This window comes from Vicugna pacos, chromosome 19 (genome assembly GCF_048564905.1).
Source record: "Vicugna pacos chromosome 19, VicPac4, whole genome shotgun sequence".
In the NCBI taxonomy this organism is placed as follows: Eukaryota; Metazoa; Chordata; class Mammalia; order Artiodactyla; family Camelidae; genus Vicugna; species Vicugna pacos.
Genome location: NC_133005.1, coordinates 10,377,634 through 10,396,770, shown reverse-complemented (window position 1 = coordinate 10,396,770; position 19,137 = coordinate 10,377,634). Strand labels below are relative to the sequence as shown.

General features: G+C 42.9%; 1 protein-coding gene across 4 annotated transcripts in view; it reads left to right on the top strand.

Annotated features, from left to right (window-relative positions):
• Positions 1-16,545, top strand: part of LOC140687212 (uncharacterized) — an 80,821-nt gene extending 64,276 nt beyond the window's left edge. Inside the window, exon 2 of one of the 4 annotated variants that reach the window (XR_012061382.1) lies at positions 16,026-16,290. Coding sequence is in view for 1 of the 4 variants with exons in the window: in XM_072943527.1 (XP_072799628.1) it covers positions 16,026-16,274 (249 nt within the window). In the remaining 3 variants the exon portion in view is untranslated. Of the gene's footprint in view, positions 1-16,025 lie in introns of all 4 variants that reach the window. The other 3 variants (XR_012061380.1, XR_012061381.1, XM_072943527.1) reach the window with 3 other exon arrangements.
• Positions 16,546-19,137: the final 2,592 nt, after the last annotated feature.

The window sequence follows — 19,137 nt, the reverse complement described above, 5'->3', positions numbered from 1 at the left end:
AAAGAATTAAAGCTGTCTGAAGGTAGGATGGAGTAAGGCCCAGGTTTCTGGGTGGATTAATGAGTTAAATGATGGTCCTGCTGTGTTCTGAGGAGGGAAAGCTGCAGAGGGATTTCTGGGGGAAAACTGATGAGTTCAGCTGTGGGTAAAGTGAAAGGTTGTTAGATGTGTGGTCTGGGAGCTCAGGTGAGAGCCAGTAGTGAGTAGGGAGAGGGGAGAGAGACTTTCAAATAATTTTATCTTGTGAACATACATATAAGGATGAGTAATGACACACTTATCCCCTCTATATTCTGTATTTAAAACCCAGTAACATTTTGCTTTATTGATTGCAGGGGTTCTTAATTTTTTAATACAAATAAAATAAATAGAAACAAAATAGTGGAGTTAATGAATATCTTAGAGTTGATGTGTGTCCTTGTATGTATTTTGATTTCTCATCTTTATAAACATAATCTACAAAAAGTTAACTTGCTTAGAATAAGAGTTAAACACAGGGACATGACACACTCTGTCGGGGGTTGAAGGTGATATCTTTGGCAAATTATATAGCCTCTCTTTGCCTTTGTTGCATCTTCTGTGAATGCCCCCGGGCCCCTCATCACAGCTGATTTCCTAGACTAGAAGTTGGGAGGGAGGCTGCTGAAGGGAGTAAGGGGTGGCAACTGTTAGGAACAAAGAAGACAGAGACAAAAACAGATTAAAGCCGAGAAACTGAGTCCTAATACCCTCAAAGGAAAAATAATCCCGCAGTGTTTTGAGCCACTTATCGTAAGGGAAACAAAATCACATGGATCCAAATCTCTTGAGCATATGTATATTGTGGGTGGGAGGGTATCATCAGAAAAGGGTTGAGAAGAGGCTTTTTGGTTTCCCTTCACGTTTTCAGTAAGAATGGGGTGCAGAAGCGAAAACCACCTGCTTCACAGTAGAAGGTGTTGTTTTGTGCGAAACTGACCAAAGTTTGGAAACCAGTCATCAGTGGTGCTGGGAAATGAAGAGGCTTCTGGATTGGGTGGGGCACTTGCTGTGACTTCCAGGTGACCTGCTGGCTGGGGGCTGTGAGGCGGGCAGTAGGTTTGCAGTGTGACCTGGGCATAATCCCTGGCTCTGAGGCTGCTGGTCTGACTAGCAGCCAATAGGGCAGATGCAGTCCTATTGGGGCATCTCACGATGTGGCCTGGGACACCTGCCATGCTGAGGGCGAGAGGAGGGATCCCCTAAGGGGGTGTCCCTGTGAAGAGTAGAAACGTCCTCCTGAAGGGGAGGAAGAGCCTCTCAGCAGCGGGCCGGATGCACAGGCAAGAGCAGCCTGAGCACGGAGATTTCGGGGACCTGGAAGTCATAAAGTGGCCCGAACAGCCTTGTTCCTGAGAAACTGGAGGGAAAAGATGCTGCAAATGCAGGCTAATTTCAGACCCTGTGGTGGGTCATGAGTGATAGGAAAGAACTGGTCAGGCAGGCACGAGAGAACCCTGTGGTTGTCCCAGTTGGGGCGTCACACCAGAGGGAGGAGCAGAGCTATAGACTTTGTCACTTTTTATCTGTGTGACTTTGAACAATAACACCCCACCTCTCTCTATATATATCTTCATCTGTAAAGTGACAGAGTGACAACTCGTGTCATCAGAAGGCTTAGTTTAGCTCTGATCCTCTTTGTCCAGTCCTGTCAGTGCTGCCCTGCAAGGTTCTGCAGTGGCTGCTCTTACCCTGAGATGGGAGGGCGTAGAAGGGCATTGTAGCACCCGAGGGCAGGAAGGGGTTGCTTTAAAAGCAGACATGTAGCCTCCTGCAGCTGCAGACCTGCAGGCAGTTTGGTTTATGGTCGTGGAGAGGACTTTGGAGGTCTTAGCATCGTCTTAAGGCTTGTTTTCCCTTGGGGACCTGATTTGCCTTTGCAGATTAATGTTGAAGATTTGGGCTTCTGGCAAAGCTGTTTTCAGAGATGGGTATATATGTAACATATAGTATAAAATGAAAGGTTTTATTTAATATTTGGGACTTTGTAGCTGTAGGGAACAGCTCTGTTGGCCTGGTTTCCACGGAGGACACTAGCGGTCGTCAGAGCGTGCGGGAGGGCAGGCAGCCTGCAGTGCTGCTGCGGGGGTTCTCCCCAGCAGGACGCTCTGCTGAGTTGACTCTTCTCTGAGTTTGGTTGCCAGAGGAGCAGACAGCAAAGTAATGAGTTCTGGTGGGATTGTATAATGACAGGAAGAAAGAGGGAGCCGTAGTTCTTAGGGACTACTACACTCTTTTGGTTCCTGATCCAGTGTGTCCCATTACAGAATTGATGAGTTGTGTCTATTCTGGGACTTGATTGAAATAAACGTGCAGCCTGAATATTAAGAGTTATGTTTTATTTGTCAGGAGGACTCGAGCCAGGATGACCGCCTCTCAGAACACTCTGAGGGACTGCTCCCAAGAGTATGGGAGAAGCTAGGATTATATAGGAGCTTTACAACAAAGACCAGGTAGTCAGAACAATAAAACATTGCTTGTTATCTAAAGAAAGCCAGGTATCTCAAGTTCATGAATTTAATGCTTTTCAATATATGGGAGGAAGCCAACATTTGGGCTGACTGAATATATACTTTAGACAAGCACCTAGCTATCTAGGGCCAGTAATCTGTCCTTTCTTATTCTGAGTCTGCTCAGAGGGCACCGTTGTGAATGGCTGCAGGCCTGTCTTCACTGGGGGGTGGCGGCAGCTGCTGATGACTTGTTTTCAGCATTCTTTGTTTAGTGACATGGTTGCAATATTTTCATTCAATTTGTAGTATTTTCATTCACAGAAAATTATGATATTACCCTGATTATGGATAATCTGGAAGCTTGGAATGGAACCGAGATGGAATTACTGCAGGTAACTTCTACTTTAATAAGCCATGTGTAAACATGAACACGGAGGAAGCATACAAATGGATTCGGTAGTGAATGGGAAGGGTTTCTGCACGTTACAGGAGAAGGCAAGGCAGAATTCCTCTTCTTTGTGGGCAGGTATGTGAGTCCAACTTTCCTTTCTGAAGTGCTTTCTGAGAACTGTTTATGGTAATGAACCAACATTGACAAACGGTGACACACATTGCATTTAAGAGCTGGCTGGCTTCAACTTGGGTATTGGACAGGTGGAATTCATAGGCAGTGGTCAGGTGGATGGGACAGAGATGGAGCCCAGGCCTGGGCCCATATTCAGGTTGAAATCGCCATTTACTCACCATAGCGCCTTGGACTTGAATGTAACCTCTCTTAAACTGATGGTGAATCTGTGAAATGGGCATGATAATATTCGTTACATCCTGGGCTTGTTGTAAGTTCTGAAGATTATTATAGCACACATGAAGCACTTAACACACTGACACTTAGCAGTGTACACTTTGTTCGACCACCACGCTTGGTGTGTGTCAGAGCCTTAAAGGCAGCATGTGTCTGTTTAGGATGCACTGGTAGCCCCTTGGCTAGTTTGTGAATTTGGTGATTTCCTTTAATACTTGTAATTCTGTGTGCCATGGGCAGTTATTTTTATGGACAGATGAGGAATCTCGGGGTAAAAAAGACTGTGTAATTTGCCCAAAGTCAGACCATAATTTTGTGTGCAGGGGCCTCGGTTCAGCATGGGCTCCTGGACCTTCTGCTCTCTCCGTTCAGCACCAGAGCCAGATGTGGGCTCGGCTGTTTCCCAGCCCAGAATATCCGGCAGGCCACAAGAGACACCTGGCCCTGTGCTGCTTGAGCAAAATCTCCGGAGGAGAGGCAGTTACAAAAGGGATAAACATAAAAACAGATGACAGCAAATTGTGATCAGCTCTAAGAAGGAAAGGAACACGTCTGGCCGTGCAGAGCTGGGAGCTTTCCCGTCGGGGCTGCTCTGGGGGCGCTCAACTCAGCTAAACAAGCTCTGCTGCTACACCAAGGCAGGAAGGCAGGGCGCGTGTGGCCAGGTAGACAGGGCCTCGTTGATCGTACTCATTCCCTATTAAGTGGCAGGTGTCACAGGCACTTAACTAATAAACAGATGTTGGCCATAATCATCATGCATTTTGCTTGGTAGTTTTATTGGCGCCAACTTTGAGAGGAGGTCTTTGAATCTGGGGAGTTTGCTGCATGCCCGTGATTACCATGGATATACCCCCACTCGTCTTTCAACCTAGACTGGTGTGGCTGTCATGTCCCAGCCTTGTGAATGGCATCGTGTAGCTTCTCCCAAGTGGCCCAAATGACTGACATTGACATGCTTAATTCATAGGAAATGGTATGTGACAATAAGAGAAAAAGTTAGTAAGAAATTGCAAAACTAGAAAATAACCAATTCTTCCCCTGCTGGGGGACCGTACCCTGTGTCACTCACCCCACTCACTGCCTGTCACCTCCTCCCCGAGGACTCCATGTTCAGAAGCCACTCTGAGCCTTTGAAGAACATTTTGCCTCATGACACTGTTGACTAGGTCCTGCGACATCTCTGTCCCTGGTTAACTGTCTCTTCAAAGCCATTTAAATTTCTTGCAGGCTCCTCCACTCAAATGTAAGAATAGCCCCTTTAAACTTCTTGATGCAGCTCCTTAATGAAGATCTTGGGAAGGAAACCTAGCCAAAACCTGGGAGGTATTCACATAGTGAATGTAACCTGAGCATTTTTTGACGTTCAGAATCAGAGCGGTGGGAGACACAGGAAGGCATTTTTAAGTTAGAAAGTGGAAAGAGAAAGGACTCAGGATGTTTGAGACTGAAACATCTCGGTCCCAGCCAGCAAGGCACCTGCGTTCAGGATGGTGTGTGGGGAGTGCAGAGTTCTCAGAAAGAAAGAAGTGGTGGGATGGCAGGGAGGACATTTAGGTACTTAACTGGGGAAGGAAAAAGTTGGCTGAACAATTCATGGTTGAACAAGAGGATTGTGACATGATGTGCTTGTATTTTGGAGAGAAGGGTTTTGTGGAGCCAGGCCTAAGGAGAAATCTCTCTGACTGGAGAGTCAGCACAACAAAAAAACACAGAGAACCAGGCAGACCCCATGGCCCCTGATGGGGGAGAGGCTGCCCACCAGTTGGAGACCTGGAGGCTGCTTCTGTCCCTTAGCTGGGGCCTCAGACCTCACTTCATATCCCAGTCCTGTTGATACAAGAAAAAATATGTGGGGCATGAGAAGGGCTGTGTCCCAGGCTTCCGTTGAGCCCCTGGGATGTGCCCCACCAGATTTTGTTCCTTGGCTTCATGCAGTAAAGAATTCAAGAACAAGCCAGTGTTGAGTAAAGGTAGATTTATTCAGAGAGATACATTGACAGGCATGAGAAACGTCACGAAGTATGGGGGTTTGATGCTCAGATTAAAAGTAGGCACACACTCCACAGAAATAGTGTGGGCCTTCTCCGAAGAGGTCGAGAGAGGGGTTCCTGGGAGGTGGCTCTGTGTTGCTCCTTTTCTTGGGCTTCGTGGTTTCATATGCTAATAAGTAGAAGGACCAGCCTTAGGGCAAGGGGCTGGGATTCCAGGGAGTTGGCCATTTTCCACCCTTTGACCTTTTGTGGCTAGCCTTGTGACTGCCATGGTGCCTGGGGCCGTGTTATTCACCATGTTACTATTACAATGGGTGTATAATGAAGCTCAAGATCTGCTAGAAGTTAAATCTCTTCATCCTGAGCCTCAAGACCTATTGGGGGTTGAATTCTTCACCATTTTGATGTTAATTGCTGTGGTCTTTCTTGAATGGCTTGCTCTGCCCCCTTCCATCCTGTCTCACTGTGATGACACAGAGAGAGCAAAGGCCGGGCCCTGCGTGTGTTCCTGCATTTAACAGCGGGAGATGTGGGGTGGGCTGAGGATGACTCTGAGTGGTGAGAAAGATGTTTCAGATTTTCCCACATGAGACATGGGGACCTGCCAGCAGCCATCGCAGATTTATCTCACGGGCATTATCGCTTGTGTTGTTACGGAAACAACAGGCCAGCCAAGAAATAAGCACCACTCAGAGGGTGGGAGTACTGAGATTTATTATGCCAGCGGGCTCAGAGGGGCTTCTGTTCCCAAGCCCTGAGCACATCCAAGACGTGCACATGAGGTTTTATAGGGTTAATTACAAGTATGGGGCTTTTAGCCAATAAGGCTCAAACAACAAAAAGCAAGGAATCAGTACACTGAAGCTTATCAATTTGGAACAGATCACGTTACTGACAATTGTTGACCTTGGATTTACGAGTTAGCTTGTTAGCCCAGTAAACTGACACTGAACTTCAGATTTACGAGTTAGCCCAGCAAAACTTAGATCAGTAAACCGACACTTATCACACTTAGATTTGTGACTTAGCTTGTTAGCCCAGCTGGGGTTTTTGTTCACAGTGTCACTCATCTTTTCTATTTTTCTTTTTTTTTTTAAAGTATTTAATCCAAATTTAATATCAGGATTTTTTTTTGGAAAGAAATTTCTCTTTTTCTTTTCTTTGGGGCTCTTTTGGGGGGTAGGTAATTAGGTATATTTATCTGTTAGTGGAGGCCCTGGGGCTTGAACCCAGGACCCTGTGCACACTAAGCACACGCTCTACCACCTGCACCATCATCTTTTTCTTTTTGCTTTAGCTGCCAAGAATCTTAAAGCTGAATTTCTAGTCGGCCTTTAACACTTGCCCTGACTTCATGGAATCCATTTTTATGAGTTTACCTCCCCCTGGTTTCATTTAAGTATTGAATCTCCATTTTCTCTTCACTCTCAGTTTTGCCTTTTTGTTGTAATGGTTGTTAAGCTGTGTTTAAAAAATTGTTTAATTTCTCTTTTACCAGGAGGCTGAAGTAAATAAATATGTAAACAAACATCACACTTAAATGCTTTTATATATTCTAAGCTGTTTAGTAGTTAATTAAAAACCAAATTGAATATTAAAGGGATAACATTTTTAAATTATTTTTTAATTTTTTATAAAGACATAGCTGATTTAAAATATATGTTTCAGGTGTACAATAGATGCTCCATTTATAGTTACTGTAAAACATTGTCTGTATTCCCTGTGTTGTAAGATACATCCCTCTAGAGTGTTTACATTACATGTTGCAGTTTGTATAAGAAATTTGGGTAGCGCAGAGTCTGGGACGTGGCTGTGGCTGACCCAGGTTCACGCAAACCCTGCCTGTCAAAGCTCAGGCCCTCACTCCTGTCTGCAGGGGAGCGAGTGGAGGCAGCTCTCATCAGCGCTGGCACCACACTCTGAGTGGCAGTGACAGCAGTGACTGTGTGTGGACGTGAAAATTGTTGTTCCAAGATTTTTACATGCTTTTCTGCATGTAATAATTAAAGCCCTCCTGTGAGGAAGCGTTTTAAGTTTTTAATGAATAATACATTTTATTTTGATATTGATAGACTTCAAAACTCCGGAAAATTTACAGGAGTAGTACAATAAATGCTTAGATACAGTTCACCTTAAAGGGCACTATTTGCCCTTTTGTGACGGGCTTATTTTAGCATACATTTTCAAAGTTCATTCATATTGTAGCCTGAATCAGTACTTTATTCTTTTTGTTTGGTAAAATCCTTTTCCTTTTTTTTTCGTTTTTGGTCTATTTAAAAATATTTTCATTGAAGTCTAGTCAGTTTATAGTGTTGCGTCAGTTTCTTGTGTACAGCACAAAACTTCAGTTAAATAGGAACATACCTGCATTAATTTTCATATTCTTTTTAAACATAAGTTACTATAAGTTATTAAATATATTCTCCTGTGCTATACAGTATAAACTTGCTGTTTATTGTATACATACTCAGCATCTGCAAATCTTGAACTCCCAATTTATTCCTTCCACACCCTCTCCCCTCTGGTAACCATAGTTTGGTTTCTATGTCTCTGTGTCTGTTTCTGTTCTGTAGATAAGTTTATCTTTTTGTTTCTTTGTTTTTGTTTTTTTTTTTTGTTTTAGATTCCACATGTGAGCGATCTCATATGGTATTTTTCTTTCTCTTTCTGGCTTATTTCACTTAGAATGACATTCTCCTGGTCCATTCATATTGCTGCAAATGGCATTATTTTATTATTATTTTATTGCTGAATAGTAGTCTATTGGACATATATACTACAACCTCTTTATCCAGTCGTCTGTCAGTAGACATTTAGGTTGTTTCCATGTCTTGATATTGTAAATAGTGCTGCTGTGAACATTGGGGTGAAAGTGTCTTTTTGAATTACGGTTCCTTATGGATATATGCCCTGGAGTGGGATTGCTGTGTCATCTGGGCCCCCAAGGTTTTGTCTTTTGAGGAACCTCTATACAGTTTTCCACAATGGCTCCACCAAACTGCATTCCCACCACAGTGTAGGAGTGTTCCCAATTCTCCACAGCCTCTCCAGCATTTAGTGTCTATGAACTTCTGAATGATGGCTATTCTGACTGGTGAAAGGTGATACTTGTTTGCAGTTTTGATTTGCATTTCTCTGATAATGATATTGAGCATTTTTTCATGTGCCTATTGGCCATTTGTATGTCTTCATTGGAGAAATGTTTCTTTAGGTCTTCTGCCCATTTTTGGATTGAATTGTTTGTTTTTCTTTTTTATCAAGTGTAAAAGCTGTTTACATATTCTGGGAATTAAGCCCTTGTCACTTTCATTTAATGCAACTATTTTCTCCCATTCCATAGGTTGTCTTTTTGCTTTAATTTTTGTTTTCTTTTCTGTGCAAAAGCTTGTAAGTTTAATTAGAACCCACTTGTATATTTTTGCTTGTATTTCTATTGCTTGAGTAGACTGCTCTTGGAAAACATTGTTGAGATATATGTCAGATGTTTTGCCTATGTCTTCTTCTAAGAGGTTTATAGTGTCTTGTCTACAATTTTAAGTCTTTAAGCCATTTTGAATTCATTTTTTTGTATGTTGTGAGGGGGTAGTCTAACTTCATTGATTTACATGCAGCTGTGCAGTTTTCCCTGCACCATTTGCTGAAGAGGCTGTCTTTATTCCATTGTATGTTCTCACCTCCTTTGTCAAAGATTCAATTACCAAAAGTTTGTGGGACTATTCTTGGTAATTTTGTTTATCCATTCATTGATGGATGGATATTTTTAGTGACTTTTAGCTACTCTGAATGATACTGCTATGAATATTGATGTGCAAGTTTTTTGTGAGAATACATTTCCATTCTGTTGGCTGTACAGTTGGCCCACCATGTCTGTAGTTTCCACTTCATGGATCCAGATGGCTGATTGCAAAGGGACTTGATCATCCTTGGATTATGGTATCCAGGGTGGGGGGTTCCTGAAACCAACCCCCCGAGGACACTGAAGGATGACTCTACATGTAGGAGTGGAATTGCTCAGCCACATAACTCTAACCTTTTGAGGAAACATCGGGCTCTTCCAAAGAAGCTGCACCATTGCCCCTTTCCAACGGCTGCATATTGAGGGTATCCATTTCTCTGCCTCCTGACTGACACTTTTTATTGTCCATGTTTTGATTATAACCATCCTAGTGAGTTTAAAATGAGATCTCATTTTGATTTTGATTTCGCTAGTGATGCTGAGCATCTTTTCAGATGCTTATTGGCCAATTGTGTATCTATTTAAATCCTTGGCAAATTAAAAAATTGGGTTGATTTTCTTTGTATTGTTCAGTTGTAAGCATTTGTTTTATATCCTGGATACTAGTCTCTTATTAGATATATGCTTTGCAAGATTTTTCTCCTATTCTGCAGATTGTCATTTCACTTTAATTTTTTTAAACATTAAAACAATTTCTTTATAGGGGAGGTAATTAGATTTATTCATTTTGTTTTTCTTCCTTAGCACGCACTCTATCATTTGAGCTACCCCTTTCCCCTTTCATTTCACACTCTTGATGATGTCCTTTGTAACAAATGATTTTAATTTGATGAAGTCCATTTTATCTATTTTATTTTATCACTTGTGCTCTTGGTATTGTATCTAGGAAGCCATAGCCTATCCTATGACCACAAAGATTCATACTATGTCTTCTTTTAGAAAGTTCATACATTTAGTTTTTACGTTTCTGTCTGTGATCCATTTTGAATTAATATTTGTTATATAAAATACGGGGTCCAGATTCCAGATTCATTCTTTTGCCTTCAGATACCCAGGTGTCTCTGCTCCATTTGTTGAATAGACTATACTTTCAATGGAGTGTTGTTGGCACATTTCTGGAAAACTGACTGTAAGTGTAAGTTTCCCCCCAGGATTTTTTATTGTGTCTCATAGATTTCTGCATCCAAACTTATGACAGAAGCATAATGACTTGAGTGCTATAGATTTGCTGTAACCTTTGAGTGAGTCCTCCAAATTTGCTCTTCTTTTTCAAGATTGTTTTGGCTGACCTGGGTCCCTTGCTTTCAATATGAATTTTGGGATCAGTTTTTCAATTTTTGCAAAGAAGTCAGCTGGAATTTTGATAGGGATTCCATTAAATATGTAGATTACTTTGGGAAGTCTTAACATTTTTAACAATATTTTCTACCATTGCATGATCATGGGATGCCTTCCATATATGAAGATATTTTAAAATTTTTGGTGATACTTCAAAATATTCAATGTACAAATCTTGTAAACTTTTGTTAAATGTATCTCTCATTTTATTTTTTATGCAGTTGTAAATGGAAAGGCTTAGCTTCATAAGGGTGGGACTATATATATCAATTTATTTATTTCTAGGATTCCTACATAGCAAATACACTAGGTTTATATTTGCTACATTGATCTATCCACAATTCTTCCCACCCCCGTGTCATAAGAAACCAAGACCCAGCTTAAGCCTATGTGGAAGTGAGAAATGAGACCTTTGGGTGGGGTTGTGTAGATGATACTGAGATCTTATTCAGGATGGCTTCATCTTAATTTCTTTTAAACAATCCTTTCAGAGTATATAGTCAGATACATTAGGAAAATGCTCTTTTGATGTGCAGAGGAGCTAAGACTATAATTTTCAAGTAATTTCTAGTGAGAGTGTTGTACTTGAAACATAATTTGCATCAATCTTTGAAGATTTATGTTTCAGGAGATTTGAGTAAATAATACCTGTCTTTATTCAATAACTACAACTAAATGCTCAAGCAACATGTAAGAGTTTGAGCAAACTGCTCCCGCCCCGTAGTGCTGGTTGGTTGCAGCTGTAACTGGAGTCAGCGCTTACCTCGCCCAGTACACTTGTGCTGATCTGCTCAAAACAGTTCGTCCAACAGTTTGTCGGTAGTCTTTTAGACAAAGCCATAAAGCATTGATTTAAGGTTGCTGGAATGTAATCTATTCTTATTAATATTAAGTAAGCACATATTGAGTACTTACTGTATGTTGGGAATTGTCCCTCAGCCTCACATGAATATTACTTCTAATAAAACCTCTCATATTTCCCTGTTATTTGCACTTTACAGATAAGGAGACTGAGGATTAGGTCTTCTCTCTTTTGGGGGGAGCTCATTATAAATGATGGGAAGTTGTAAGGAAAAAGATATTGATTCATCCAGAGAAAATATTTTTCTGAGATTCAGTATTGAAGAAGGTAACCACTGAAGAGGGTGATCATTGTTTGAGTGAGACGAGCCCTGGGTTGTGCGGAGTCAGCATCCCTGTCCTGGACGCTGCACGTGTAGAGCTGCGTGGTGGGTGAGGCGGCGCGGCCACGCAGGGAAAGCGGATGCCGGGCCGTTGGGCTGTGCTCAGGCCCGGTGGGGCTTTCTCCTAAGAGCAGTGGACCGTCATTGACAGATTTTAAGTAGGCTAGTGCGGTGCTCTCGTAGATCACTTTTGTCTTGTAGAATGCTTAGAAACATTTAGAAGGCTCGGCAGGAGGTGATGTGATGAGTCAGAGTAGGGTGGCTGCGAGGTGTAGCAGTGTTCAATTTTCAAGTGATTTTCAGTCCCAGGTTTGTGGCTTAGTAGCCGTGTCACTTTGGATGACACACCCAAGGAAGTGAAACAATTTATCTAATGAATAGAAGCAGTGATGTACCGAACTCCCAGGACTGCTGTGTAGATCTAGTGAGATAACGTGTGCACAGTGTGCAGCATGGTCCCCAGCACAGAGTCAGTGCTGAGGGAGTGCCAGTGAGTACCTGGTAGGACAGGTGTGGGTGGTGGATCTCGTTGACTGAGGAAATTTGTCCCTGAAGGAGGGGTCTTGTCACATCTGTGAGTGATTGGCCTGAGCTGGGAGAGGCAGGGAGACCTTGCCCCCGACCAGGGGCCCTGGGCAGGATGGCTATGGGAGGAACACCGTGAAGTTAGCTCTTTGCAGGTGGAGTTGGAGGTGCCCTTGAGACATCTAAGTGCATTGTCACAATCACAGAAGTGGTCTGGTCCCGGGCTGTGCATTTTCCTGCCGAGATATTGATCTCTGAACGCGAAGACATACTTTACAGGACAAGTGAATAGTAGTATCATCTCTCATCAAAGCTCACATCTCTTTATTCATCACTCACTTTGCTAATTGGGTACTTACAGAACACACTTCACTGTCCTCCCCTGGGCTCAGGCTCCACAGAAAAGAGCTGGTGAGTCTCCCTCTTTTCCAGAAGAAGACACACTTAGCTGGTAGACTTCTATACCTCGCCAGACTTAGAATTTTAGGTTGTTGATTTAATTCTATTTTCTGTTGGTCATCTCCTGACAGGAGAGACGTTTTACCTCATGGTCAGGTTTCAATTAGCTGTTACTGAGAATTGCTAGTCTGATCCATAGTGTATTTATTCTATTAACTTTGTAGAGTACTTATCATTTTTCTGTCTTTGCTCTTTAATTTTGTTTGCCCCTTCAATTTTCTATCTTATTTGGGACCTTATTTTATTTTTTAATTAAAAAATGTCTATTAGCATTTAACAAAACAAAAGCAAGGAAAAAATGCACATGATAGCTAAATTTAGAAAATATCTTGTGTGTTTTCTGTCTCAGCAATGGAGGGTTCTAGAAACTCGTGAAAAGCTTCATTACATAAGTTCCTTTAAATTCTGATTAAGAAATAAAACCTTCCTTCCTCATCTTTCAAGCTGCACAGCTAATTGTCAAGAAAGTGAGGGGAAATTCTCAGAAGCCAAGACAAACCAGAAAGCAGGGATTCTGGGAGATACGTGAGCCTTAGAAGCCCTGGGGTGCCGGTTGGCTCCTGAACTGAGTTTCAGTTGCCCTGGCAGGAGGGCAGGAGGTGAGCCTGTGGCCTCTCACACTGGGAGTTGGATGGCTGTTCTTATGTAAGGCCAAGCACATCCTGAGAATCCTGCTTTATAAAAGGTTGAATTAGAAAGAAAAGAATAAAAGCATTCCTCAAGGCAAGGAAGTAAGGAAAGTAAAATTTTTTGGAAGCGGGAAAAAAATAACATATCCAAAGTAAGGATTTAGTTTAAAGCTGTTCTGGCATGAGAGTGACCACAAACCCATGGCAGAAAATCACAGCTCCTCCCGGAAAGAGAAGGTGTGTTTTGAATGAATCAGTGGACAGCCATTCTGAAAAAGGCCTCCAGAGCCTTCTGGATCAAGATACTGGACTCAAACACCTCCCTTCCATGGTCTCATTTAAATAACCAGAAAGGTTTTAAAGGAAAGAAGCCATAATCATAGTTCTATTTATTGACATTACTTTATGCTAGGAATTCAAAGGTGACTATGGAGTTGTCTCCTCTTTTATGGACCTTAATTTCTATTTGACACAGTTGGGGAACTTGGTGGAGGATGGTGTTAGTATGTTGCAATTAATCAGGAGAGGAGTTTAAGAAAGCAGTGAAGGGTTGGTGACATTTTTCGCTGAGGACAGTCCTGTTCAGTTGGCTTGTAATTACAGGCTCGTTGAGTTGTCACTGGAGGGAATTAATCTTAAGGAATTTGGACTTAACTCAGGCCTCTTCAGAATGGACAAGTGAACCTGGAGAAAGACAGTCAAATCTGTGCAGACATTGAAGTTCACTTCAACATGCGGTATCCATGAGCCAAAGATAGGACTAGTAGGCAGCACTTCTTGAGGACAGAGGAGTGGTTTTTAAGGTTCTTCAAGAATGAATCCCAAGGTACCGGGATGGCCAGTTGTCAAACTATGACTTTGCTCTTTGGACGGTGTATCCACCAAGGGTATTGGCCGTTTATAAGTTTCCATTTCTCCTTAATACATGTCAGGTTATGAGGACGTGGGCATAAACGTTTCACACCTTGTCAAGGTGACTTTGGGTACCTGCCTAGAAGCATGGACACAGTTGCGGCTGCGTCATACATCTTGCCGCACATCCCGCTCCCCGGCTCCGTGATCACGGCAGAGTGATTCCTTATTGAGCTGTCCATCTCCTCTGTGACATCGTAACCAAACAAAAGACTGGAGAGTATTAGCTTGGCTTTTTTCTTTTCTAACATTCCCTTCAAATTATGATGACTGATCGTGGACCCAGTTACGTTTGCAGATGATTTACAAGTAGGGCTGTCAGTACAAACCTTGTAATCACCACTGTGTGATCTAGAGAAGAAAGTTACTCTCTTTCCAAATTGTTTTGATGCACTTATGTGGGAAAATGATGTATGTTTGAATATGTATTTCCTCTCTTAATCATCATGGCTAGAGATGAATATTTGTAGACATGGAATGAGTACTCTGTATTTGAACTGTATGGTCCCCTAAATTCTCCCAAGCTTTTTAAAGTCATCACTGGAGTGCTACCTCCAGAGTGCCGCAAAGCATCCAACACTGCCTGCTCTTCGGACACTGTAAGTTTCCAAGTTGGAGAAGGCTGCTGGCTGGTGAGGCATTCTCTCGCACATCTCTGGTTGGGTGATGTGAGCTGAGAACACAAGAATTGGCAGACAGTAACTAACCACGATCACGTCCATTTCTGGAACACTCATGGAGGATTTTACACCTATGCTAGTGGAATACGTTATTTCATTTAGTTTTCCCAACAATCATAATTAGATTTTATCACCTGTATTAAAAAGGAAACTGTCAAATCGAGTGACGTGCAGACTTTGGACTGGAACATGGGTCTTTCTGATCCCTGTCTCTGTTCCCTCCCCGGCCTATCCTTGCAAATGACCAGGAGACTCTTCCTCAGTCTTGAGTTTCCCTCTGATGTTACCGCTCTCTTTGTTTCTAAGAGAGGAAAACAAGTCTAAACTTACTTTCCAGTTGGAAATGGAATGGAGAGTTAACGTTGGAAGCCGGGAGAATCTGTCCTGTGATGAAGTGGTCTCCGAGCCACTTCCACTGGGATGTCACATCACTGTCTGGGCCCCTTGCTCAGCCTGTGCACAGGTGACAGCGCAGTTGTTCCGAGCAGTCCTCCCGGACAGGGCAGTGGGTTGGAAATGAGTTTGGGGATTTGGTTTCATTACACAAGTTCCTGAGGGCCTTGACCTGGCACTTCGAGTGGGAGCATTCCCTGTCCCACAGACTGTACTCTGGGCCCGTGCAGACCTGACGTGGCCTCAGCCTGAGTCTCAGGGCCCGTGGTGATGAGCAGCATTTTAGCCCAGGGTCTGCCGGAGGCTCTGAGACTACTGGGCTGTGGGACTTTGTCCAGGATGATAATAATTCCTCCCCGAATTTCAGATTTCCTTGCCTGTGAGCCGGGGTAGTAGTTGTTTCTGAGATGATTGTAATGATTCAGTAACGGGCGCAGCGTGTGCTGACAGGTAGCTGGGTGCTTTAGGAGCAGAAGTCGCAGTCACTCTGTCAGCCTCTCCCTGTGCGCTCTGTGCTTTGAGAAGTTGTGTGTTTGGTGAAAGTCCCGCCCAGACCCTAGGGTCTAGATGAACTGTTGTTCCTTTACTTTCCCTTCCTTCTCCTCTTTCCCTTCTCTGTGTCCCATGTTTAGGTAGCAGATTCCTCTATTTCAGGGAATACGGGCTTTTCTAGTAAAGGGACAGATGGAATGCGGAGAGGTGGGGCCCAGAGGGGGTCTGGAGTGTCTGTACAGTGCTGCTTCCCTGCGTTTCTGCATCCGGTCCCATCAGTGCACTAAGTCAGCCTTCCTCTTCCTTCCTGTGTCATCGGGTCTCTGTTTTAAGGGAAAACCATTTTTATGGGTCTTTTTTCACTTACGTGTTTCATTCAGATGCTTGTTGCTTTTCTCCCTGTGCTTCAGCGTTCCGAGGAGAGAATTCAGCCGTGCAGCATCCTCTGCGAGCTCTACGAGTTGATCGGCTTCCACTGCAAGTCCACCTTCTTCAAGCGGGTGGCCCCCGTGTGGCACGCGGCCCCCGGCATCCCAGAGCCTGGCGGGAAGGCCTGCTCCCGACTCCTCCTGCAGACGCTTCCTGGCTACAGTCTGTCACTGGACTTACAGGACTTCAGCAAATGTGTTGGAACTAAAACATTGCTTCAGCCCCATTAACCATGCCTGGTTTGGGCCCTGCTGTCCTGCCTCATCAGGGTGAATTTTGATTCATTTAGAACAGGGCTCAGCAGACTTTTCCTTTCAAGGGCTTGGGGGTAAATATTTCAGGGTCTGAAAACCTCCTGATCTCTGGTGCAGCTGCTCAGCTCTACTGTTTAGATGCCAGAACAGCCAGAAAGTCCACACACCCATAGAGCTTTATTAACAGTGGTGGCTGGGGCTGGATTGGGTGTATGAACTGCAGTTTGTCCCCACAGCCTCCTCAATATTGACACCTGCACCAGAGTGTACATTTGTGACAATGGGTGAACCTACACTGACATGTCATCATCACCCATAGCCCATAGTTGACACTAGGATTTACACATTGTGTTGTGCACTCTGTGGGTTTGGACAGATGTACAATGACATGTATCCACCATCACAGCATGATACAGAGTCGTCTGTCTTAGTGACCTTAAAATGCTCCGTGCTGCACCTCATTCATTGCTCTTTCCCCTCTAGTCTCTGGCAGCCACTGATCTTTCAGTCTCTGTGTTTTTCCCTTTCCCAGAACACCATACCGTTGGAATCAGACAGTTGCTGAAAATTCCCAGATTGGCTTCTTTCACTTGGTAATATGCATTTAAGGTTCCTCCATGTCTTTCCATTCCTTGATAACTCATTTCATTTTAGCACCAAATAATAGTCCATTTTCTGGCGGGACCACAGTTTATTTATCCATTCACCTACTGAAGAAGAGCTTAGTTGCTTCTGAATCCTGTTGAGTATGAATAAAGCTGCTATTAACATCTGTATGCAGATTTGTGTGTGAACATAAGTTTCCATTTCATCGAGTAAACACCAAGGAGCACAGTTGCCGGATCATATGTTAGAATTACGTCTAGCTCTGTAAAAAATTGCCAGACTGTCTTCCAAAGTACCTGGGCCATTTTTCATTCCCACCAACAATGCATTATAATTTCTGGCGCTCCACATCCTCACCAGCATTCGGTGCTGTCAGTGTTCTGCATTTTGGCAGTTCTGACAGGTGTGCAGTGGTATCTCGCTGTTTCAGTCTGCATCCCCTTGATGACAGGTGCTGTGGAGCATCTTTCCAAAGGCTTCTTTGGCATCTAGATTTCTTTTTTCATGAGGTGTGTGTTCAGGCATTTTGCTCATTTTTTAATCAGGTTATTCATCCTTCTTGATGAGTGTAAAGAAATTTTGGCATATTCTGGATTTCAGCCCTTTATCAGTGTGTCCCTGCCCTTCACCTGCAGTGCCAGAGTTGTCCTTTGGGTCTCAGTGGAGTGTCAGATCTTCAAAGAGATTCCCTGTCTTCCCTCAGCCTAAATACTGTCCTTGTATTTTTCACTTTCATTGACTCATTTTGTTCTTTTTAAATAGCATTTCCCATAATTTGTAAGTACATTAAAGAGAAAAGGGCAATGATTGAACACCGCCTGCCCCACCAGGCTGTGTGCCCTGTGAGAGCAGAGGCCCTGTCCCCACTCACCGTTTCCCATAACAGCACATGGCACATGTCCATGTAAAAGTGTGTAATGTGGGGCCAAACCTGATGAGCAGCTATGATGACATGTGTTGTCTACCATTTATTGAGTAGACTTTGTTTCTGATCTTAATTATTAAATCATATGAATGAAACTTGGTTGTTTTGAAAAATAAAACAACAAAGCACACCTCAATGTGATTGGTAATTTCTACTTAGATTTCTGACCCAGGAGGGGATGTTCACCATCATTTTGTGGAGGAGGTTAGGAAGGTAAAGTAAGAGAGTGAGATCAAATAAAGTAAAAATGATAACAGTCAGTTGGCTTTATTTTCACTGAAATAAAAGTTAATTTAAACTCTATCTCAGCTGTGGTTCTGTAGTTTTAAACATTTCTCATAGAATTAAATGGAAGCCCACTAAACCCTGAAAGGGAAATTGTGTGCTCAGGTCCTGAAAATTGTTTATGTCTATTTCTTGAGATGCACATATCCGTGCTGGTTACAGAAATTCGAGGCCGGAACACAACAGTGCACTGCAAGTGTCTGCCGGCTTCACGGGCTGCTCAGTGTCAATTTCATTTTCTTGTGATGCAGTATAGGACGGTTTTCCATGAGATATATTGCTCAGCCTTTTCCTGAATGAAGGATTCAATTTTCCACAGGAAATATTATGAAAGAGAGTGACAAGGCACATGGGTTTCCCATAAAGGAATAGTTGATGTAATAAACTCTCACTATGGTGAACATTTTTAATAAAAGCCAGTTGAAAATTTTATCAGTGGGTCAAATGGCACAAATCAGTCTGAAGAAAAAAGATTCAAATGTTAGAGAAGAAGCGGTTTGAATCAAGTAGAAATAATGATTTATAAACTAATTGTTGTAAGAACATAAAATCAGTCTTATCATAATTGCCTGTGGTAGGAAGTGGATCATTACTTATTTATTTAAAAAAATCCACAAGGTGCCAATTGCCCCATTCTTGATGCGGCAGTGCTGTGGTTAGTTAAGTTGGGACATTTAGGAAATTTAGCTAGGTTTTCCAGACATTGATTTCAGCCACTTTATCTTTACTATAAACTCTTCTTTTGTGTCGGCCTATGGTCCATAAATATATATGGGGAGATACAAGCTCCAACACGGTTTTACAGTGAAAACGTCAGGCACTTCAAACCGGCACTAGGAAACAGACAGAGAAACCAGAGAAAGTGTTTCTCCTGCAACCCGTTCCCTTTGTGCTGGATGAATAAACGTCTCTCCACATGGCGAGTTCTCAGAGATACGTGTGTGTGAAAGCCTTACTTCACCTAGCTTGAAGGGAACACAAAGTTTGTTTTCAGTTGCCAACCCCACTCAATACAAATATATG